Genomic DNA, 24,699 nt, shown 5'->3' with positions numbered 1-24,699 from the left:
AGGTGTTTTCATTCCTCTAGTTTTTCACATGTGCATCCTGGGCTTTGTGATCTGTGCTTTGACATCGTGTCTTTCATCTTGTGCAATAAAAGGATCTTTGCAAGGACCTATTATGTTATAATACAGTCTATGAAAAGTATCAATATTTGCATTTGATCACATTTAAAAAAGCACGTTCTTTTGTTTGAATATCAGAGTGAATATGTGAGTTTCTATTTCCTTGCCAAATAGCACAAGTAGCCTTTTCCTGGGTATTTATGGGCATTTATCTGGTTATTGATTCCCATCATATTGCTGTTAACCATACCGTCGCTAAAGTTATACAGTAACTTTTTTGTTTTCACCTTGGCATATGTTGAGAGTAGGAAATAGATATGGCTATGCCCTCAAATTCCACGTTTATATGATGTTAACCCTAAAGGTCTTTGTGACTTCTGAAGTAAAAACTCAAAGTGTTGTCATTTTACTTACTGAGTTGTTAACTGAATTTAGAGTTGAGTTTATAATGGAATAAACAAGATTTTTAGTTTGATGTATACTTTGAATTTTTCAGAAAAAAATGTTTATACATAGAAAGAATGTTTTATTCACCTATTTGGCCTAGTTTAGACAAGAACACAGAGTCAAATGTTGACAGAATTCCGAAGTTATAAAAATGACAGTGTGGCTTTTTTTTTTTTTTAACTTTCCCCCCGCTGCTTATGCCCAGGTGCCTAGCTTTCTTTAGTTCTCAACTAGTAAAGGTAATGTTTGGATGATAACATTTAGCCTCAAATTATACTGAATTTATGATCACATATCTCAAATATTGGTACACACAATTGTACAGTAATCTTTTTATTGGATTTTCCTATAAAATTTTTTATTATATTCCCTAAGATAGCTTTTTCCCACCTTCTCCCTTCTCAGGTGCTCTAATAATTCCACCCCCTGCACTTTCAGCCAGTGACTTTATTATATCTTTTTTAAAAATCTAAAAATACTGATGCAACCAGAAAGAATTTTCTTTTTTCTCTCTACCAGTTGTACCAGGCTACTGCACCTCTCCTCGTGCACTACCTTCTGCCCGTGTTCTTGCTCCTATATTCAGGAGCAAGTAATTTGCAATACCTTCCTCTTTGTAGGACCTTTCTCATTAGAGAAAAAATACTTTCCCTTGATCTCCAGCTACTACCCCATTTCTTGGCCTATATATAGCTAACTGTTTGAGAAAGGGCCGCTTTCCATCTTTTCCTCAACCTACTTCAGTTCCATTCTTTTCCTCAATCCACTTTCATTCCATTGTTTCCTCAACCCATTCTTTCCACAGCCTACATCATTTTATTTCTATCACCCCCATTACTCAGGACCAATATCTTGCCAGAGCCAATTTCTCTGTCTCCCTTAACAGCTCCAGCAGTATTTATGCCATGGACAAATTCTTCTTCTTGTGATACTTTCTTTCTTGCTTCCATGACACTACTCCCACTTCATTTTCCTTCTACCTCTCTGGTTCCTCCTTTGCCCCTTTTGCTGGCCCCTTTTCTCTTTCAGATCTCTAAACATCACCTATATTCCAGCCCTGTTCTACTGACACTCTCCAGCTGTTATTTTCTAAACCCATGCTTCAGAAACCATCTCTTGATGAATCTTGGAAGGCTGAGGTGGGCGGATCACTTGAGGTCAGGAGTTTAAGACTATCCTGGCCAACATGGTAAAATCCTGTATCTACTAAAGATATAAAAATTACCTGTATGTAGTGGCATGCCCCCTGTAACCCCAGCTACTTGGGGAGGCTGAGACACGAGAATCACTTGAACCTGGGAGGCAGAGGTTGTAGTGAGCCAAGATCATGCCATTGCACTCCAGCCTGGGCACCAGAGGAGACTCAAAGAAAGAAAGAAAAAGAAAAGAAAACATCTCTTGAAGAATCATAAATTCATATCTCTAGTTTAGACTTCTGTCCTGCTCTCTAAATGTGTATCCAACTATCATCTTAACACCACCATATGTTTATAAAACACAATTACAGAATGTAGGCTTGACATTTTAAGGCATGAGTTTCTGTTTAGTATCTCCTTAACATATACCCAGGGTCTCAAGAGACTATTATCAGGACAAAACTTCTATTCTGCTTACTAATGTGTCTGGCCTTATTTAGCAGGTTGGAAAAAAAGTCATTTGAACATCATTGCTTTATGAATAATATAGTTTAACAGTTTGTGAATCACCCATGTAATTTAAAAAATAGTAAAATTATCAGAATATAATTTAATAATTCCTATTAGAAAACCCCATGTTAGGGGGTTTCCAGTTTTCTAAATTGATATCTCAATGTTTTAAAAATTGTTTATTTATATTAATAATTCACTCTTTATTTTAACAATAATTGTGGCTGTCTCTATTCTTTTCAGTTGTATTTCTCATACCATTCTATAGATGGGGTGAAAAGAAAAGTGTTAATTTTTAAAAACTGTATCCTCAAATGATATATGGATTTATAGCTGTTAATTGCTAAAGCAATTATCTTATATTTTTTCCTCCAAAACAAAGTTGTGTGCTGGTTTATTTATTGTTTGGACTGGTAAGATGCCTTCCTTCCATTTTTAGTAACAACTGTCTTCTCTTTCTCCTATTCTTAACTACTTAAGCATTATGTAACTTAAGCACTTAAGATTGCTATCTATATGAATGAATAAAGATTAAATAAATAAGATCTAGAAAGGGCGACAAGGTGATGCTTCAAACTGAACCGTATCAAGCCATCTAGTGATTGAAAAACTACGCACACTCATAGTCACATTGTCAGAAAGAAGCCATTGACAATTCAGTTTGTTTCAGGACTGCCTACCACATGGCACAGCTAAAAGACTACTTTTTATCTTTTACTGTTTGTTTTGGGTTCCAGTAATGATGAAGTACTGATTGTACAACAACCATCAAGAAGTCTGATGCCTAGAAGAAAGGGGAACCTGGCCTTTCTGCATTACTCCTATGTGAATATTATTCTGCCTCTTTAATTCTCCAAGTGAAGCAGCAGATAAACCATCCCTGTTTATGTTAGCTGTCTACCCTGTTCAACTGGGTGTTTCTAATAACATAAGAGGAAGAAAGCCACCAGGGTGAGCAGGGAAGGCAGTGAATCTGCAGGGCTTATGGATAGATTCCTGTTAGTGAGGCGCTAGAAAGTTCTTGCAAGATTGATGCAATCTGAGAAGAGTTTTCTGTCAATAGAAACTCCCTCTCGGTTTCTCCTTTGTCCTTTTATTGCCTATGTTTGTTTTGGGTTCCAGTAAAGATCAAGTGACTGATTGTACAGTGACCAACAAGAAGCCTGATATGCAGAGAAAAGGGGAACCTGGCTTTTCTGCATTACTCCTGATGTCTAATCTTCTTGTACTGAGTGTAGTTTTTGCTGTTAGAATCTGAAGGGAGGAGTCATTTCTTCAATTTTTTTTTTTTTTTGGTCTCCTTTCAATGGTTTCTTGACCATGTCTATCTTTTTCTGTTTTCACAAGTCTTTTAAATTTTCCTCTCATGACCTCTGTCTCAAGACATTTTTCCACCCATCTCTTCTCATTTCATCCTGTAGAATGTCTGTGGTAAGAGTCCTGCATTTCACCCTGGCCTTGCTACATGTGGCCTTGGGCAAGTCCTAGCCTACTTGAGGGCCTTATTTTTCTCATTTGTAAAATGAAACAGTTTGGTTAGAAGTTTTCTAAAGTTCCTTCCAGCTCTGACAATCTCTTTCTTCTGGATCTTTTTCCTGTGAAAAATTTCAACTCTTGAATGCTAGAGTCCATTGATTAAGTTATTCACTGCTGCAATTATCAAAGCTGATCAAAGAACTCTGAACCAGTGTGTTACTAGAACCAACAAAGAAAATGCCATTATGATGTTTTAGAGTCTTGAACTAGTAGAAGAGGTTTAATGAGAACCCTAAGGGATTGCTGAAATGTTAAAAAAACAGGTTGAAAACTTTAAAAAATTCACTGGGCTTCATGTCTATCACTTTAACTTCCTGGATTTAGATAATCTCATTTATGGATTAGATCACAAGTTCTCATCCTACTAGCACATGCAGAATCTTTATAAAAACACAGAGTAGCCAGGTGTGGTGGCCCAAGCCTGTAAACCCAGCATCTTGGGAGGCTGAGGCAGGCGGATCACTTGAGGATTAGAGTTGAATACCAGCCTGGCCAACATGGTGAAACCCTGTCTCTACTAAAATTACAACAATTAGCCAGGCATGGTGGCACGTGCCTTCCAGCTACTGGGGAGGCTGAGACAGGAGAATCTCTTGAACCCAGGAGGCAGAGGTTGCCGTGAGCCGAGATAGCTCCATTGCACTCCAGCCTGGGTGACAGAGTAAAACTCCACCTCAAACAAAACAATAAGAACAGTGATTACTCAGGGTCCACTAAGGCCAGTGAAGTCAATTCTCTTGGTAGGAAGCAGGGTGACTGGGCATGATGTTTGTAGTTTTAAAAGTGCTCCAGGTGATTCTAGTGTGTATCAAGCAAAGCTTGTGAATCGCTGTACTATATGCTCTCTAAGATTCATTTTAGCTCTGATTTTCTGTGAGTCAAAGCAGAGGGCTCAGAAAACTTTTTCTATAAAGGCTAAAATAGTAAATATTTTCAGCTTTACAGGTTGTAATGTCTTTATGACAACTCAACTCAGTCTTTGGAGGGCAAAGCAGCTGTCGATAATATGTAAACTAATGAGAGTAGCTGGATGTGTCCTGTGGGCCATAGTTTTGCTGACCCCTGTTCTGTGTCATAGAATTTCCTTTTGAATTGATGGACCACCAGCAAATAATTTTTATCCTGTATCAATCAAGGATACCTATATACATCTCTACAAGACATGTAAAAAAAATGAGGCTTAATAAGAGAGTACTTTGGGGAAGACACAATATTTCAAAATTAAGATGTTTGGAAAAAAATCTTATTAAAATAGTGAAAACTGTGAGAAGGTGTTTTTATTTGTTGTTTTGGATTCCTCTTTTTGCAAATTATTTTGAAATATTTTTGGCGGAAGCCGCATAGATCCAATTGCATTCACCAAGCTAGATTGTAATTAAGTTCCAGAGTAAGTAATAGCTTTGATGAGTGATGTCTGACCTTTTTCTTTTTCCTTTTTCCTTTTTTTCTTTTTTTGAGACGGAGTCTCACTACATTGCCCAGGCTGGAGTGCAGTGGCGTGATGATCTCAGCTCAGTGCAACCTCTGCCTCCCAGGTTCACACGTGCTTCTCCTGCCTCAGCCTCCCGAGTAGCTGGGACTACAGATGTGTGCCACCATGCCTGGCTAATTTTTGTATTTTTAATAGAGACGGGTTTTACCATATTGCTCAGGCTGGTCTTGAACTCCTGGCCTCATGATCCACCTGCCTCACTCTCCCAAAGTTCTGGGATTACAGGTGAGAGCCACCATGCCTGGCCAGTGTCTGACCTTTTACATGGAAAGGTAAGTTTGAGTCTTCCTTTGCCCATCGGCACAATTAGTACCATGTTTACTGAAGTTTTTAGCTATTGAAAATGGGCACCAGTGTATTTTGAAACTCAGTGTTAACTTGGGATATGCCTTTTGTCATGCTGCAAATAGATTTTCTTTCTTTTGTGTGAAGATCACCATCTCTGTCCCTTCTGATAGAAAAAGTGACACTGACTTCTCAAGTGATTTGCCACAGGTAAAAATTTGTAAACCGTTTCTGTAGAGAGCAAGCTATAATAATATACTAAAGGGCTAGGTTTATAGTATAATATAAGTAAATCATTTATGCTGTTAATAATTTATAACAACATGGCAATTGACTGACTTCTTATGTCCTCTAGGAGTGTAAGTGATAGATGTAGAAACATAGACCAGAGTTTCAAGAACATGTTTTGGGCAGAGTCTGTTTTCTTGCTGACCATTGTCTCTTAAGTTCATGTGCATGGCCTAAAGATTATGCTAATGGATCCAACTTAGCCTTGGGTGTCAGGTCTGTGTTAGTGAGTATTGAAAAGTATAGTTTGTGCCTACCGGAAGGATTTATGATTTAAAAGCCCTAAATCTCCCCTTATAAGTACTTCATACTTAGAATTTTTTTCCTATAAAATGTGATTTTTTTACATTGTGCGAGTTTTCTAGATGATTCTCTTCATATTTATTTCTTGCAATCCTCCTATAACCACCAGTCATGAAGTCTCTTTATAGTATTGCCAGCCAGATCTCGGTGTGTGAAGTGTATTTTCTATGATGGCACATAGTTTGGGTGTTAATGCCTAATCTTGATGTGCTGGCTTCTGAACAACCAAAAGGATGAAAGGAAATAGAACAAATATTTTTGTGAAGGAGAGGAGTCTGGCTTCTTGACTTATTCTAGAATAAGCCTGTAAGCCTCCTCTTGCCTCTTTGTCACATGAAGAGAAAAGGACAATCAAGAATTATTTTCTTCTTGGCTTAAATGCATCCCTTATAAAATAAGGTTGAGATTAGGCTGTGAAGCTATATTTTTGTCAAGAGTGTCATAATCCCAAAAGACTTTGTTCTTCTAATGCTTAGGTTAGTAACTTTAGACATTCTTATAAAGATAGTGAGGTCCAGTTTTAAGGATTGATCCCTTCTGAAGAGGCTCAGAAGAGGTTTTGAAGAATACCAAAATTAAATAATGAAACCAAGAATTTAAAGCAGATGAAGAGCCCTAAGCAAAAATCCCACCAAATTTTGGCTAAATTCTAATGTATGGAAGTCTGCACAAATTCTGTCAAGTTTTCTTCCCCACAAGTGAAGAATGGGGTTCATTGTATCAGTGCTTGGGCCTCATTTTGGCTTCATTTTCTATTTCTCAAAGTCTAAGAGAAGTGCTCCTACTGAAGCAGATGTTGGGATTTTGCTGCTGGCAGGGCAGACTTGCTGCTCTCAACAGAGCTATCCCTCCACCCTCCTTAGGCAACTCTTTTCTATGCACAGGAAGCAGCAGGCTGGTGTTAAGGAGTTTGCCAATCCAGTCATTCTGATAATTGCTGAATACAAATTTCCATCCAGCACAATCTAGGTAGCTACACGATGGCACAGTAGTTTTTATGCATCACATGAAAATGTTTAGTAGGCACTCTAATTGAGAAAAAACATTAAGTGAGGTTAAAAGCTCAATGAAAACAAATAGATGAGACTAAAAATAGTTTGATATGTTGTAACTACCGTCTAATCCAAATAGCAACGAATATTTTGAGGCCGAGGAGCTGAAGGGTAAAATTGCAGCCTGCACTACTTGCTAATGTACTCGCAACACTGTCATTCTTACTGCACAGACACTGCTTTCTGCATAGGAGGTAGAATAATGGATTCATTCATTATTAACAAAGATTTATTAAGTGACTACATGGTACTAAGCACTAGATGGAGAGGGATGTTTTGAACCGTCCATTGTTTGAATACAACAAGGAACGCTTTGAATGAGGTTACTATAATAGGCAGAATTGGTTTAACATGAAGCATAGGAGACATGACCTGCAGGTCCTCTCACTTGCATGAACTCCTTTGAAGGCCCTATATTTAATTTTATATGCATAATTTGGATTTCAATATTTTTTCTTTAAGAATTCCCCAAATTACTTAAGCTTCAGGCTTCACAAAACCTGGATCCATCTCTGGTAGCAACTAGGAATCTTTGGCAAGAAATATGACTTTACTTTTTCTGTAGTTGAGTTTATTTTCTGTTTGAGCATGCATTCCACTGAGTGAAAGAAATAATATAATTAAATTCAGAGATTTTGCTGGGTTCTAAGTGGAGTTTGCAGAATGCCATAATATTAGTGATTAAGGTGTGTCTTGACCTGCATCGTCTTTTGCCTGTGCTCACTGTCTCTGAGGCACTGATGTTCCTGTCTGACCTAGAGGTGCATGGTCCATGTAGATGGAGTCTTTGTCTTCCTTGTTCTCACTGTGAGCTCTCCCTTGCTGAGCCTTCTTCAGCTTCTTCTATGCCCCTGAAGAATCAAAAGATTCAAATCTGAAGCTATGTCAAGTCATCTGTGCATAGACATTCCAAGAAACCCTGTTCATTCTACTGCTCTCACATCATGCAAGACACAGGAAGCTTCACTATGGCATGAGTCTTTCCTGGGCTTTGCCTTGGAATTCAGGCATAGGTCTCCTTTGTTCTAAATTTTCCAGATCACCTTGAGGACAGAACCAGGATTTGTTTGTAAGGCAGAACTTTTCTTAGAGGACCTGGTATCTAAACCCTCTTGTTACTCCCATTAATGGACAACCTTTCTTGAGTCAGATTGTGGGGTGAGGAGAGTGACTGCTTCTAATCCATCATAACTTTGTCTATGGCTACTGTTTTTGCATAAACACTATGCATTGAGTTCTTAGGCTTTGGCTTTTGGAGCTTAAAGGCCAGTATTCACATGGTTCAAAATTTTCAAATGATCAATATCTGACTTGAATTTCAAAAGCCAGTTTTTGAAACTTAAATGACCAGAATTGATTTGTTCTGCTTTGGTTCTGATGTGGCCTCTCTTTCCAGAGGTACTGGAGGTAGAATATCCAAGCTGGAAAGCCCACGAATACAAGGAATTGGTTAGTAATGCATAATCTAATTTGTTACCTGTCCACATGTATTCAATAATGGCATTTCAGTGGCTACACACTGACCGTGGTGGAAGTGTCTGCACGAGCCACTTTTTCTTCCTGTCAGAAGGTATTCTAACCCACTTTATTGAGTGACTGTCAGCTCATATGCTATGAATGAGTGCCCAGTGTTAAGATGAAATTACATGTTCTTAGCTAGGCATATTTGACCATGCTGTATGGAACCATGATAGTCCGTCTTAGAGTCACGTTAAGCAGCTAGGCTGTAAGAAAGATAATGAGTTGGAAAGTTACATTCTCTAAATTTGATTGGTACATTCCATTTGTCACATTTGACATTAGAAGTTCTGGATTCACCCTCTAGGTGAGTTTCACTAATGGAGAATGTAATTTGCAATGCTCAAACACAAGTCCTAAACAGAAAACATTGTATTTTATATTCCAGTGCTGCCAAAATAGTGGTTTTGAAAGTTCTTATTTTCTGATAATACTGTATGTAATTCTGAGTCATTTAGATAACAGTAGTTAAATGTTTTATTGATTGTTTGGAAGTATTAAAATGTGAATAATTTTTGTTATATAGTGTCTTTCCTGTCTTGCTTAATAAAAAATAAGTTTAGAATTGTGTATAGAATTAACAGGCATAAATATCAAGTCTCAACTTTATGCAGCTAATCTACATTTGTGTATACCCTTCAGTTATTTCAAGAGAGGAATGCTATTCTTACGCAGGATAAATACAATAAGAAATTTTAAATGCATTAGAACTAAATCTCTGGCAGTTTCATCTCAATAGTAGTTGCAATTTTAATTTATCTCCCAGGCCTTATTATAGACTAGCAGCTCTCTATGAAAATTAATGACAGCATAAGAGTATATTTTAATTCAAAGTTAATCAAGAATAACTGAGTCAAGACTTATCTACCCTGAAAATCACTCATAATTCAGAATTTAAAGTATCACATGTGTACAGTCATGACTATATGCCTTTTACTTCCTTTACTGTTATTTAGTGTATAGGCTTTGGGGTCCTTTTCACATCTATTAATAGTGGGCTTGACTTCAAAGGATTCTTTTCTTGAATCTTGAATAATTACTGGAGACAATTTGAAGATATTTTCAAGATGAAGGAAACTGAAGCATAGAATCGCCGGAATGAAAAAGAACTTCATAAGCAGAGCAGGCTTGATCAATGGCATGTGAAAACAGGCAATACAATTAGAATTGCTAAGATGGAATTTTAATGTTCAATTAAGGATCTGTGTCTAAACTTTTCTGCTTTATCTATCAGTCATTCCATACTAAAGATGAAGAATTTTTCCCATTCCACCTTTTGATAATGAAAAATAGAAATAATAGAAGCAAATGCACTTTTGCCCTCATTTTTTTCCAAAAAGGATAATTTTTAAAGTCTAAACATTTGGTAATAAGATATGTTAATATCTTAAAGGAAAGCTAATAAACTCTTTGACTGAATAAAGCCAGCATCAATAATTTTAGTACGACTTACTTAATTTTAGTAAGACTAAGAATAAGAGCAGTAAAATTGTGTCTAGTCAGCTACTAATGCCTGGGAAGGATTGAACCACAGGATCAAGGATGGTATCTTTTAAAAATAGCACTCTGGGAGGCTGAGGTGGGTGGGTCATGTCAGGAGATCATGAGCATCCTGGCTAACATGGTGAAACCCTGTCTCAACTAAAAATACAAAAATTAGCTGGGCATGGTGGCACATGCCTGTAGTCCCAGCTACTCGAGAGGCTGAGGCAGGAGAATCGCTTGAACCTGGGAGGTGGAGGTTGCAGTGAGCCGAGTTTACACGACTGGACTCCAGCCTGGTGACATAGCAAGACTCCATCTCAAAAAAAAAAAAAACAAAGAAAAGGAAGTTGAATGAATTCAGAGTCTTCAAATTCTTTCTTCTTATTCATTTATATTTATTTACTCATTAGTATATTCATTTCTTTATTTATTGTTCAAATATTTATTGGGTACTTACTATATGCCAGGTTGTTTCTAAAATCATATTCCACATTCTAATAAGTCATAATTATTCAGAGAAGAGAAGTATGCTTTTCTTTAAAAAATTGAACACCTTAAAATTATGAAGTCATTTTCTTTCTATGTGTGTTAAAGGTATACTTTATTAAATATTACATGAATAGATTTATCATATTTAATTATAAATATAACCCTTATATGCAATTATATTTTTAGCACTAAAAATGAATATTTAAGTAATTTAGATTAAAAGCATAATTATTTAACTGCAGATATATGCCAATGAATTAAATTGTTTGAAGATTACAGTGAAGTTGTTAAAAATTGACTAATCATAAAGAGTTCACTTAACCACGTGGTTGACACACAGAATTATAGTTAGTTACTAAGGTAGTTCGAGAGAAAGAGAAGAATCTTCAGTAGTGATTTTGAGTTGTGGTACATTTTATTATAATATACCGGTTGTACAGCATTGCGCAGTGCTGTGTATAGTAGAAATAAATTTTCTCTTTGACGTCATCTATTCCCTTGAGAATAGTTTGGCTATTTATGTGTGGCTTGCATAACTGAGAATTAGGTGATCACAAAAATAAACAGGCCTATACAGAGCCCATTTATGTAAGTCCTAGCTAATTCTCTTCAGTTAAGCTTTTAATTATATCCAATTATTTCCTGTTAGTTCATTGAAAAGCCTGACAATAACCAAGGGATGAGTAGCAAGTGTTGCATTTTACGAGTTATTTTTTAGGAAACATCAAACTAATTATGAAATGGTCTGCCAATCTTAAACACAAAAATGTTGTTATTTTTATTTCAGATGCGATCTGTGAGCCGAGTCTTTAAGTTCATTGACATGCCAACAGAAGAAGATAAACCTACCAAGTCAACCAAAGCATACAAGAATGGCCAGGTCTCAAAAGTTATGATTATTGAGAATTCACACGTGAAGAAAGATGACATCTGGCCCTCAGGGGGTCAAATGACCATCAAAGACCTCACAGCAAAATACATAGAAGGTGGAAATGCCATATTAGAGAACATTTCCTTCTTAATAAGTCCTGGCCAGAGGGTGAGATTTGAACATTGCTTGCTTTGTTAGACTTGTGTTGAGTAAGTGAATCCCAGTAGCCCGAAGCAATGTGTTAGTAGAATCTATTTGTAACATTATTATCGTAGAGTAGAATCAATATTAAACATACATCTTTTGCTATTATATGGAGTCATTATCTTGAATATAAAATTTAATTTTCAGAGTCCTGAATCTATATAATGGGTTTATTTTAAATGTGATTGTACTTGCAGAATATCTGATTAATTGCTAGGTTAATAACTAAGCCATTTAAAAAATCAAAATTATAACATGTTTTAGATTTTCCATCTTGAAAATATCTTCCAATAAGAATAATATTTTATCGCTGACTCCATCTAATGTCTTAAATTTTATCTAAGTTCCATTCTGCCAAACAAGTGATACTTTTTTTTTCCTAGCTTTTTTTTTCAGTTTGTTTGTTTTGGTTTTCTTTGAAGTTTTCACTGAGATATAGATTTTTCCCCTAGTTATTTACTATATTTATTAAGCATAAGTAATTGGCATTATTTTGAAATACTTCTTATGGATCCCAGCACTGGGCTGAACACATAGAAGAAACTTAATATATACTGATTTCTGGATTGATTCCTGGAGACAGGGATGGCCATTATCGATAGACTTCAGGTTCCATAAACATAGTTCTTCATTGTCTTCAAATCTCTAATTCTAGTCTGCTCTATAAATCTAGACAAGCGTATTATATATTTTCGATTGATTTTCTTTTTTATTTAGATAAAATAAAAGGGAGCTGAAAACTGAATTGAAAACTGAATTTTAAAATGCTATCTCTTTGTGGTTAATTGCAAACACAGATACAAAAATATATATAGAGATATAGTTAGTAAAGATGTTAGGCCATAGTCCTTAACACTGACATAGAAACAGTTTTGCTCATGAGTTTCAGAATATATGATTTTGATTTTTGCCCATGGATTTTAGAGCATTTCATAAACATTTAATGCATTACACAAATTCTGTAAAAACACATATATAAGATGAGCAAAAAGTCCCTGTGTACCATGTGAAATGGCAGAACACTGGAAATTTTGACACATCTTTTTGCCTTATATTTGGATAAATAAATTCACATACTACTAAAATGAACAATATTTCTTTTCATCAAGAATAAGATTTGATTTATTTTTTATTTTCCTAAGGGAAAACAGTTTTAAATAGGCATAAATGGAAAGACTTTCCATTTCATATTGAATTTGCCCCTAGTGTTAGGATGAGTATGTTTATGGATATTTGGGTTATAACTTGAGCCCCAATGAAACCTCTACAATTTTTGGCATTTTTGCTTCATTATTTAACTTGCAGAGATGTTAGTTGTACTTTGGAACTATGTAGAATTAATGATTTGTCTTGGCTCCTTTCTTGCACTGGAAAAAGTAAAATTAATTACTCTGTTTTGCTTTACATATCAATGAATACCATAGCTGAAAGTATTTTTTTCCTGGGGTCACCAAGATGAATGCCAAAAGTAATATCATTATTATAAACAATAGTAAGAATAGCAAGAATAAACCTAGATAGAAAGCCTTGGTAAATTGACTTTCTCTCCTCCTGACATCCTGCCACCCCTTTGCTTTGCTGATGCTCATTTGCCCATTTATTTAAATTTAAGCAAGCCCTAGAGTAATAGAATTTGTGGATCTTCATTCGTATGGAAAGTTTCCCTGATTTGAATTTAGTAATTAGAGATATAGCAAAATGAGAAAGAATTAATATGCTCAGGTATTTCATTTTCTCTAAACCTGTATATACAAAATAGGCCATGTGTGTTCAGTAACAATTCACCGAAAGGCACTCTCTAGGTACTTTGGGGGAATTGAAATTTACTCACACAAGGCTATGGATTGTGCCATTTGTCAAAAGACAAAATGACAATAAATTTTGTTTAAATATCTCAGTTAGCTTCATTTTCTATTCTAGATTTGGCCAATCCTTCATTTCACAAATTGGAATAAGTGTTCCAGTAACTCAAGCATCGGAGATTGGCTTTGTAGACCAAAAAAAAGGGCCAAAGAAAACAGAAACAAAGAATAAGAAGATAGTTGGTCATTTCAAAGTTACTTTTCTTGAAAAGTGGGGACAAAGGGGACAGAATAATAGAAAAGTCACTGATTGGTTAACGTTGGATTAAGAATTAAAACAGAGGGAACTTTAAGATGGAAGTCTGAAACTGACCTGTTTGGGAAATCAGGCTGTCATCTTTGTTGATTTCTTGGAAGGCCAGATAACAGCTTAGTTTTGCTTTGGTGAACATGGGTGACTCCATTTTTATTTTTAGCCTGGTCTGTTGAGGCCTTATGAGAGAGCTTAATCCAAAACAACGACTTCCTAGAATTTTTGTTTGACACATCCAAAGAGGGACTCTAATTTTATTGAGAGCTTATCATATCCTAAGCGCTGTTTAAACACTTTCATTTACTATTACATTTTATCCCATTATAACCCTAATGGCAGATAGTTTGCTTTTATTTTCCACACTGGAGGAAACTGAGGTTCAATTGAGTGAGTAAGGAAGCAGAAATCTTAAACCCAGATCTGTCTGAGTTCGAGGTACTTTTTCACCAGATGCCATTGCGTCTCTTTAAAGAAGGTGGAAGAACAGAAAACATGGGGCTGGGGAAGAGAGAAAGTTTATGTTCCAGGAGATGATAATCTGAAAGGGGAAAAATAAGATCCACTGAAACCTGAAGCAGATTTATTGTGATGATAACAAAGCTGAAATTTCACAGACCTTCATTTGCCTGAGCCAACTTTGAAGGCCCTGCATCTAATTTTGTATTTATAATTCTATAATCTTTATTCTTGGAAAGAGCCCTCCCTTCAAATTTACAAGCTTTGGGCCCCCAAAATCCTTGAAATGCTCTTGAATAAGAGATATACAGGTGAATGTTACGGGAATTCAGAGAAGGAAGCAGCTAGTATCAATTGGTGGAGAGTTAGTCTATTCAGGGAAGGTTTTATATAGGAAGTGGCATTTAGAATAAGGCTTTGAGAACTGAGCTGTGTATTTGAACAAGGTGGTGTTGCAGAATTTTGTTCCTTAGTTCAGTTAAAACTCGGGTTCTTGCCACACGACCAGGAAAATTTAGGCACATAGACACATTGAAAAGTGAGTAGAGCAGGATTTTATTGGGCGAAAAGAAAAAAAAAAATAAATAACCTCAGCAAACTGAGATGGAGGCTTGCTCACAGATTGAATCCCAGGCCACCACATAGGAACTGAAGAGAGTAGGCTCCTCCCCTGCATAAGGTGCAAATTCCTTGTGGCTCCACCCAGTTCCCTTCAGCCTGGGGTTCCAAGTCTGCTGTGGGCATGCCCAGACAAGCCCTGGGCAGGTTCCCATCTGCCTAGGCATTTGGCTGAGTTAGTTGAGTGAGAAAGGGTGGTCCAGGCAGAGGGCATAACAGAGGCAAGGGGCATACACATAAGACAGTGACTGGTTCAGTCAGGTTGGGGGATGGCAAAGGAAGTAATGGAAGACAAGATTGGAGCAAGATGGGTGATAGATTGTGGATCCTTTTTTTTTTTTTTTTTTTTTTTACATAAATATAAAGACAGGATTTCACTATGTTGCCCAGGCTGGTCTCAAACTACTTTGTTGCCCAGGCTGGTCTTAAACTCCTGGCCTTAAGTGATCCTCCCATCTCAGCCTCCCAAAGTGCTAGGATTACAGGCATGAGCCACTGTGCCTGGCCTCCAATTTTGGAATTTGAAAGCTAAAGCAATACAGTTGAAAACTCAGATAATCCAGGTAGATTTTGCTATTAGGTGCTATTTGATTTCTGGTACAGAGCTTCTAAAGCCCTTGGAGTTTCCTAAGTGATAAGAGCGACAGGAGAATCTTTTGTTCTATGTTTTTTTTTCCCCCTAGTTCCTGAAATAGATCTAGAGCAGTAAAAGCAGATAACATCCTTTGTTATTCATAACAAGCCCCTTTTAACTACACCCCAGTTTGTATTTATGAGGTGGCCTTTGGAAAGTCCCTAAGGACAGGAATGGGGAAGGGCTGGTTGCCAGGGGGTCGGGTTGAAACTTTCAGCTTCACCCCTTGACCTCCAGGGACCTTTGAGGGGCTGGAAATTGTGTACAATCAACAATGGTCATTGATTTAATCAACCATACCTATGTAATTAAGTCACTCTATAAGTCTTAACTGGAAGCTCTTTGGAGAGCCTCCAGGCTGGTGAACACATTGAGGTGCTCAGAAGGTGGTATGCCAGAGAGAGCACAGAAGCTCTGTGCCCCTTCTCACATGCCTTTTGCTACGCATCTCTCCCATCTGGCTGTTCTTGAGTGGTATCCATTTATGATAAACTGGTAACCTAGTAAGTAAACTGTTTCCCTGAGTTCTGTCAGCCATTCTAGCAAATTATCAAATCTGAAGAGTTCATGGATTTACAGATACACAGTCAGAAGCACAGGTGACAATCTGGGCTTGCCATTGGCATTTGAAGTATGTTGGGAGGCAGTCTTATGGGAATGATCCCTTATCCTGTGAGATCTATGCTAACTCCAGACAGTTGTCAGCATTGCTTGGTGTCCAAAACCTACATTGTTGGTGTTACAATGTGGGTTTTACATTGTAAAATGTAAAACCTTTTACATTTACAATGTGTATTGTGAGTAGTACAGGGAAAACAATTTGTTTTTTTGTGTGTGTGGTCTTTGATCATCTTCAAGAGCAGGACTTCTCAAAGTGTGGTCCCTGGGCCAGCATCATGTGTATCACTTAAGAATTTATGAGAAATGTACATTCTTGGGTCCCAACAAAGTGAACAGGGGTCTGACTTTCAGCACAACTTCCAGACAATGCTGATGCATTCCTGCCCAACCATGAAAGCCCTTGTTTAAGAAGGTCATTAGGGCTGGGTGTGGTGGCTCATGCTTGTAATTGAGCACTATGAGAGGACACAGAGGGAGGACCACTTGAGCCCAGGAGATGAAGGCTGCAGTGAACTGTGATGGCACCACTCTAGCCTGGACGACAGAATGAGACACTATCTCAAAAAAAAAAAAAAAAAAAAAAAAAAAAAAAACAAGAAAAATGAAAAAGAAAGCCATTAGGTATAGAGGACTGATGGTAAAAGGCCAGTTACAAAAGGTTAGGGAATGGGTGGATACTGAAATAAGAAGCTATGTAGAACACCATTGGTGGTGGTAGGAAGTAGAAAGCAAGAGCACTGATCTTTGGGGGATGGTCATATCAAATGCAATATGGAGGCATTTGCCTCTGCACTGAGGAGAAATCTATCTTCTCCAAGATAGGAGAAAAGGAGTTAAGTGAAGTTAAAGAGAAACTTTGAGCACAGAGTTGGGAAACTGAAGGTATTTGTGTTGTGCTGCCTCAATCTTTTAATTCAGCTGTAAGCTAAACTCATGAAACTTGAGTAGTGTCAGGTTTTTGTTTTTGTTTTTGTTTTTGTTTTTTTAGGACGGGGTTTCACCATGTTGGTCAGGCTGGTCTTGAACTCCTGACCTCAGGTGATCCACCCGCCTTGGCCTCCAAAGTGCTTGGATTACAGGCGTGCACCACCACACCCAGCCGAGTAGTGTCAGAATCTGACTTTTTTCTTCTTTTGATACCGTGTCGGCTATTCTGGGTCTTTTGCCTTTCTATATATACTTAAGATTCAGTTTGCCAATATACGTTAAATAACTGGCTGGGATTTTGTGCTTGGCTTGACTCTATAGATGAGTTAGGAAGGACTGACATCTTGACAATGTTGAATCTTCCTATCCATCATCATGAAATATTTCTCCATTTATTTGATTTGTTCATTTTTTTGTCAGAGTTTAGTTTTCCTCATATAGGCTTTTTACATATTTTGTTCAAGTATTTCATTTTCAAGGAATGCCAGTGTAAATGGTATTGTGATTTTAATTTAAAATTCCACTTTTTCATTGCTGGAAAATGAATGATTTTGCATATTAGCCTTATATTTTTCAACTTTGCTATAATCACTTATTATTGATAGTTTCAAGAATTTTTTTGTCAATTAATTTGAGTCCTCTATGTAGATGATCACCATCTGAACTTAATTTTATTTCTTCCTTCCCAATCTGTATGCCTTTTATCTCCTTTTCTTATTTCATTAACTAGGACTTCCAGTATGATGTTGAAAGTAGTAGTGAGAGGAGATATCTTTGTCTTGTTCTTGATCTTAGAGGGATAACTTCAAGTTTCTTATCATTAAGTATGACTTTAGCTGTAAGGTTTTCGTAGAAGTTTTTTTGTTGTTGTTTTTTTTTTTTTTTTTTAAGTTGAAGTCTATTCCTAGTTGGCTGATTTTTTTTTTTTTTTTTTTTTTTTTAAAGAATCAGGAATGAGGGCCGGGCGCGGTGGCTCACGCCTGTAATCCCAGCACTTTGGGAGGCCGAGGCGGGTGGATCATGAGGTCAAGAGATCGAGACCATCCTGGTCAACATGGTGAAACCCCGTCTCTACTAAAAAACTACAAAAAATTAGCTGGGCATGGTGGCGCGTGCCTGTAATCCCAGCTACTCAGGAGGCTGAGGCAGGAGAATTGCCTGAACCCAGGAGGCGGAGGTTGCGTTGAGCCAAGATCACGCCATTGCACTCCAGCCTGGGTAACATGAGCGAAACTCCGTCTCAAAAAAAAAAAAAAAAAAAAAAAGAATCAGGAATGAGTGTTAAATTATGTGAAATGCTTTTCTACATCTATTGATTTGAACACTTTATTTTTCTTCTTTAGCCTGTTGATGTGAAGTACATTAGTTGATTTTTAAATGCTGAATCAACCTTGTATACCATACCTGGGATTAATTCAATTTGGTTCTGGTGGTATATAATTCTTTGTATACATGTTGAATTCAATTTGTTAATACTTTTTAAGAATTTTTGCATTGGTGTTCATGAAGAATATTGGCGTGTAGGTTTTTTTTATGACAGCTTTGTCTGCTTATGGTTTTAAGCTAATGATTTTCTGATTTTACTAATGGAAGTTAGAAATTAGTTAAAATTTCTAATTTTACCAGTCCTCTGCAATCTCTTCCCAAATGCTTTTACATGTCTGTTCTCTCTGAAAGTAATACAGCCTCTCCAGTTTTCTTTTGATTAATGTTAAAATGGCCTAACTTTCTTCATCCCCTTACTTTTAGTCTATATGTGGTTTTAAAGTGAGTTTCTTATAGGCAACAAATAGTTCAGTCTTGTTTTTTGATCTACCCTGACAATCTTTGTCTTTTAATTGGTGTATTTGGATTATTGATATTTTAAATGATTATTGATATAGTTAGATAAACATCTACCACATTTATTCCTGTTTTCTGTTAAGCTACTTGTTCTTTGTTCATATTTTTATTGTCTACTCTTTTTCTTTCCATTGTGGTTTTAATTGAGCATTTTATGTTTTCACTTTCTTTCTTTCCTTAGCATAGTAATTCTTCTTTAATTTTTAGTGGTTGCCCCTAGAGTTTGCAATATACATTTATAACTAATTTAATTTCATTTTCAAATAATGCTAAATGATTTCACGTGCAAGTACATTATAATAATAAAATGCTCCCAGTTCTACCTTCTCTTATATTGTAGCTATCATTTAGTTCACTTACATATATGTATATACCTAAGTATATACATTATCATATATATGATTGAATATATTAATGAAATTATTTTGAACAAATTGTTTTCTGTTAAATCAATTAAGAGTAAGAAAGTAGAAGTTCTAATTTTATTGTAAAATGAAATACTTTCATTTATTCATTCTCTAATATACTTTCTTTATGTAAATCCAAGTTTCTGACCTGTGTAATTTTCTTTTTCTCTCTTCAACTTCTTTTAACAGTTCTTACCAGCCAGACCTACTGACAACAATTTTCCTCAAATTTTGTTTGTCTGATAGATACTTTATTTCTTCTTGACTTTTGAAGAATAGTTCCACAGGGCACAGAAATCCAGATTGGTGATTTTTTCCTCTCAAACCCTTAAATATTTCATTCCACTGTCTTCTTGCTTGCATTGTTTCTGAGAAGTTAGATGTAATTCTTACCTTTGCTCTTCTATAAGTAAGATGTTTTTTCCTCTGGCTTCTATCAAGATTTTGTCTTTACCTGTGATTTTTCTGCAGCTTGAATATGATATGCCTGTGTGTCAGTTTTTTTGGCATTATTCTGCTTGGCTTTCTCTGAGTTTCTTGGATATGTGGTATGGTATCTGACACTAATTTGGAAAAATTCTCGGTAATTATTGCTTCAAATATTTCTTCTGTTCTTTTTTCCCCCTTTATTCTCCTTCTGGTATTCCCATTACCTGTATGTTACACTTTTTGTAGTTGTCCCACTGTTTTGGACTTTCCGTTTTCTCAGAGTTTTTTATTTATTTATTTGCCTTTGCATTTCAGTGCTGGAAGTTTCTATTGACATATCTTCAAGCTCAGAGATTCTTTCCTCAGCTGTGTTCAGTCTACCAATGAGTCCATCAAAGGCATTTTACATTTTGATTACAGTATTTCTGACCTATAGAATGCCTTTTGATTCTGTCTTTGAATTTCCATTTCTCTGCTTTCTATCTGTTCTTGCATATTGCCTACTTTTACCATGAAAACCTTTAGAATTTTTTTTTTTTTTTTTTTTTTTTTTTTGAGATGGAGTCTCATTGTTGCCCAGGCTGGAGTGCAGTGATATGATCTTGGCTCACTGCAACCCCCACCTCCTGGGTTCAAGGAATTCTTCTGCCTCAGCCTCAAGAGTAGCTGGGATTACAGGTGCCTGCTGCCATGCCTGGCTAATTTTTGCATTTTTAGTAGAGATCGGGTTTCATCATATTGGCCAGGCTGGTCTCAAACTCCTAACCTCAAGTGATCCACCCACCTCAGCTTCCCAAAGTGCTGGGATTACAGGCATGAGCCACCATGCCCAGCCTTTAGAATATTAATCATAGTTGTTTTAAATTCCCAATCTGTTATTTCCAACATCCGTGTCATATCTGACTGTGGCTCTGGTGCTTGCTGTGTGTTTTCAAACTGTGTTCGTTTGTGTTTTAGTATGCCTTGCAATTTTTTATTGAAAGGTGGACATGATGTACTGGGTAAAAGGAGCTGTAATAAATAGGCCTTTAGTAATGTAGTGGTATGTGTAGCAAAGGGTGAGGGAAGTATTCTATAGTCCTATGATTAGATGATTAGGTTTAGTCTTTCAGTGAGCCTGTGTCCCCGTAGCTTAGAAACACCTGTGAAGTGTTTTTTTACCCCTTTTGGTGGGACATAGTGACTAGTGTGGGCGGGAGTTGAGTATTTCCCTTCCCCTAGGTCAGTTAGGCTCTGAAAAAAATCCTGATAGGTTAGGCATGGTAAAGTAGTCTCTTTCGAGGGCTGGCCTTATTATAAGACTAGAAAGCTCTGGGCCTGGATGCGGTGGCTCATGCCTATAATCTCAGCACTTTGGGAGGCCAAGGCAGGTGGATCACCTGAGGTCAGGAGTTCAAGACCAGCCTTGCCAACATGGTGAAACTCCGTCTCTACTAAAAATACAAAAGTCAGCCAGGTGTGGTGGCACACATCTATAATCCCACCTACTTGGGAGGCTGAAGCAGGAGAATTGCTTGGACCCAGGAAGTGGAGGTTGCAGTGAGCCAAGTTCATGCCATTGCACTCCAGCCTGGGTGACAGAGCAAGACTCCATCTCAAAAAAAAAAAAAAGAAAAGAAAAAGAAAAAGAATAGAATGCTCTGGCATATTTCAAAATGGTTACTTATCCCCTCCCTCTGATGGAAGCATGAGCATTTTTTCCTCTGATTTTCACTGTGAGAATCAGGTAAGGATCCTACCCACAAAATTCATAAAACTATAGAAATCCCCCAATGACTAGGCCCACTTGGAATTTTCTTGCTCTCATACTTGTTCACACTGAATCTCCAGCAATTTTTCACTTACAACTTAGGTTTTTGTACCCTAGCACTGGTTCCCTCAGAGTTTTCTGCTTATTGGTTTCTGTTCTTTAAGTTGTGATTCTCTGTCACAACTTAAAGAACAGAAACCAATAAGCAGAAACATCTGAGAACCTACTTCTCTGTCTCCCATTTTGCGAGGCAGTGGTTTGCCCTGTGATCTCACCTCTCTGATAGATCTAAGAGAAGTTGTTGATTTTTCAGTATGCTCTGCTTTTTACTTGTTAGGATGAAACGACCACTTACAGGATTTCTGCAAACCAGACCACAATCTGAAAGTCCTGTTGTTTTTTTTTTTTTATCCCTTTGTTTAGCATGTTACCTATCTTAATATATTTTAAATAAAGGAAAGCATAGCTTCTATCTACTTCCAGGTCATATGCTTCCTAGGAATTGATTCTTAAAATGTTATTTGGCTCACGCTGTAATCCCAGCACTCTGGGAGGCCAAGGCAGGTGGATCACTTGAGGTCAGGGGTTTGAGACCAGCCTGGGTAACATGGTGAAACCCTGTCTCTGCTAAAAATGCAAAAATTAGCTGGGCATGGTGATGGGCGTCTATAATCCCAGCTACTAGGGAGGCTGAGGCATGAGAATTGCTTGAACCTGGGAGGTGGAGGTTACAATGAGCTGAGCTCACGCCACTGCACTCCAGCCTGGGTGATAAGAGCAAAACTCTGTCTCAAAAGAAAAAAGTTATGCTGAGCAGTCTCTGAAGAATATAATCTTACTACCTTGCCTTTAGAACTTATAATAATATCTTGCAAAGTATCACAAGATGCTCCAAACATATTCCTTATGTACTGAATTAAGAAGTTGACTCAAATTTAGTATACTAGTAATATTTTTGGATATCCAAAAACACTGCCAGCTCAGCTTTGGGCTACTCTTCTTGGTGGTGATAAAAAGCAGTTGAAATTTAGGACTTAAGTGGGCATCTCATTTAATTTTTAATTGAGTTCTGTGTTGTTGATTATGGTGAATAGATGAATAAATACTCTGTGCGGAAATATTATTCAATCTTCATGTGAAAACACTTTGTCCATAGCAGTTACCTTATGGAAAAGATTGGCTATTACTTTATTTGCTCTTAACTGAGGCTTTTAATTTAAAGAACCTATACTTTACAAGTTTTTATTGTTAATGCATGAGAAATGTTGCAGCTACAGCTATTTTACAACGGTTATTTTTAAAATCTATTTTTCTTTTTAATCTCAAATAGTTTTTCTTAAAAGCTTTTTATCTAAATTGTAATAGCCAGATTACCTTCTCCAATTAGAGTACCTCATCCTTTTTTTGTCTTTTCTTTTTCCTCTCAACATGCTGGCTGGGATCTTAATTTGGAGTCAGATACTTCATGATAAATCTGGACTTATTAAAATTCTTCAGATGGTGTATTTGTATATATCATAGTACTGGACAGTCCTCTGATTAAATAGATCTTTAATAGTACTTCAAGATCTATACTTTTGGATGAACTTAGCTGCTTTCTCCATTTATAGTCTCTTCAAAATGCAGAAATGCCTGAAATAATTCATAAGACTATCAAGGGTTCAGATCATATCAGCACAAACAGCTAAATACCTGTTAGCTTTGTTAAACACATATCCCATTTTCTATCTTGATAAAAATTGGTGTAAAGTAGTTGAATCATTGAGTGAGTGTATGAGCAGCATTTCTCAATACTATATTTTATTAATAATTAATAGAGATATATGAACACATAAAAGATTCAATTATAATCACCTTGTGGATCTAAATTTCAGTTGACTTTGTCATCTTGATTTCTGGAGACCACAAGGTAATGAAAAATAATTACAAGTGTTTTCCATCTGTTGTAGTATTAAAATGGCAAGTAAGATACCCTAAAAGGAATGTACTGAGTCAGTTCTATTCATGGTACAATGCAATTACAACTAGCACCAAATTCAACACTATTTAACTTTCCACATATTATTTTGATTTATCTTGATCTGACATTCTCAGGAAGGAGGTGCATTGAAGTTACTAGAAAACACTATCTTAAAAGCTTATCTGTGGGAAGTTCTCTAGCCTTCTTCAACAGATCACTGAGAAGCCTGGAAAAACAAGACCCGGAAACTAATTATTATGTGTCAATTATATAAACAAGAAGACATTGTTGGGTACAAATCAATGATTCCTTGCTTTTGAAAAATGTGTCAGACATCATGCATTACCAGCAGTTTAATGACATAAGGAAACCACAGTAATAGCTAAAACCTTTAAAGTGAAACCAAAGATTTACAAATTGCTTCTTCATCCAGTCTTATCCCAACCTAAAAACTAAGTTCTCTAAAAATTTCAGTATTTGCTTCTGAAGAAAAGGAAACATGGTCATTTATCTAATCCTCACTGGAAACCTGACTAATGATAACAAGGATTTAGATCTCAAGCACTTCTTACCAAAATTCTCAACATGACCTTATAGCAAATCACTTTCCCCTGTACCTTACCTGCACTGGACATATTCAGGTTGCTTATACAAAATTTTACTATTGTGTTTGAAAATTCACGACTCATGATAAATGTGTTTGTGCAACATTAGCCGATTCATAAATGAAAATGTGCTTTTAAATTCCATAATATTTTAAAATTAGGAGTTGTTCTGGCAATGGAACAAAATTGATTATATCCATTATTTGTTAGATCAGTTAAAGTACATGAGTTCATTCATCTGCTCACAAATCCATCCATTTTTCCATCTGGCTGTCCCTTAGTCAATTCGAATAAATATTTATGGGGCACTTTGGGTAAGCCAGGTGCTAAGAATTAAATGCAAAACAAGATAGTGTCCTGTCCTTGTTAAACTTATGTTTTTGGTACAAACACAAGCAATAATCAAGAAAAAATAAAATAAGTACAGATTGTGATTAATACTATGAAGAAACTCAACAGAGTATTGTACATAACATTTGATTGATCTAGTTTTCTCAGTTGTCTGAAAATAAACATTTGTGAAAATCTCATTGTAGGGTTCTTATGATGAATAGGAGATCAACTGTGTCATTATTGCTTATCAGCTCATCCCAAAGACCTAGTTTATTACCAGGTTGCAAATAGTGTTCAATAAGTAATTCTTATTAAGGGTTGTTATGTAC

The 24,699-nt window shown here is 36.5% G+C and overlaps 1 protein-coding gene across 1 annotated transcript in view; it reads left to right on the top strand.

Annotated features, from left to right (window-relative positions):
- The window catches only part of CFTR (CF transmembrane conductance regulator), a 180,103-nt gene that overhangs the window by 129,031 nt on the left and 26,373 nt on the right, over positions 1-24,699 (top strand). The window contains exon 22 of the mRNA XM_032276197.1: positions 11,386-11,637. Within this exon, the coding sequence (XP_032132088.1) occupies positions 11,386-11,637 (252 nt within the window). The remainder of the gene's footprint in view (positions 1-11,385; positions 11,638-24,699) is intronic.

The sequence above is a fragment of the Sapajus apella genome, unplaced genomic scaffold (assembly GCF_009761245.1).
Source record: "Sapajus apella isolate SASKATOON/1434 unplaced genomic scaffold, GSC_monkey_1.0 scaffold7, whole genome shotgun sequence".
Taxonomy (NCBI): Eukaryota; Metazoa; Chordata; class Mammalia; order Primates; family Cebidae; genus Sapajus; species Sapajus apella.
This window is presented reverse-complemented; position numbering and strand designations above follow the sequence as displayed.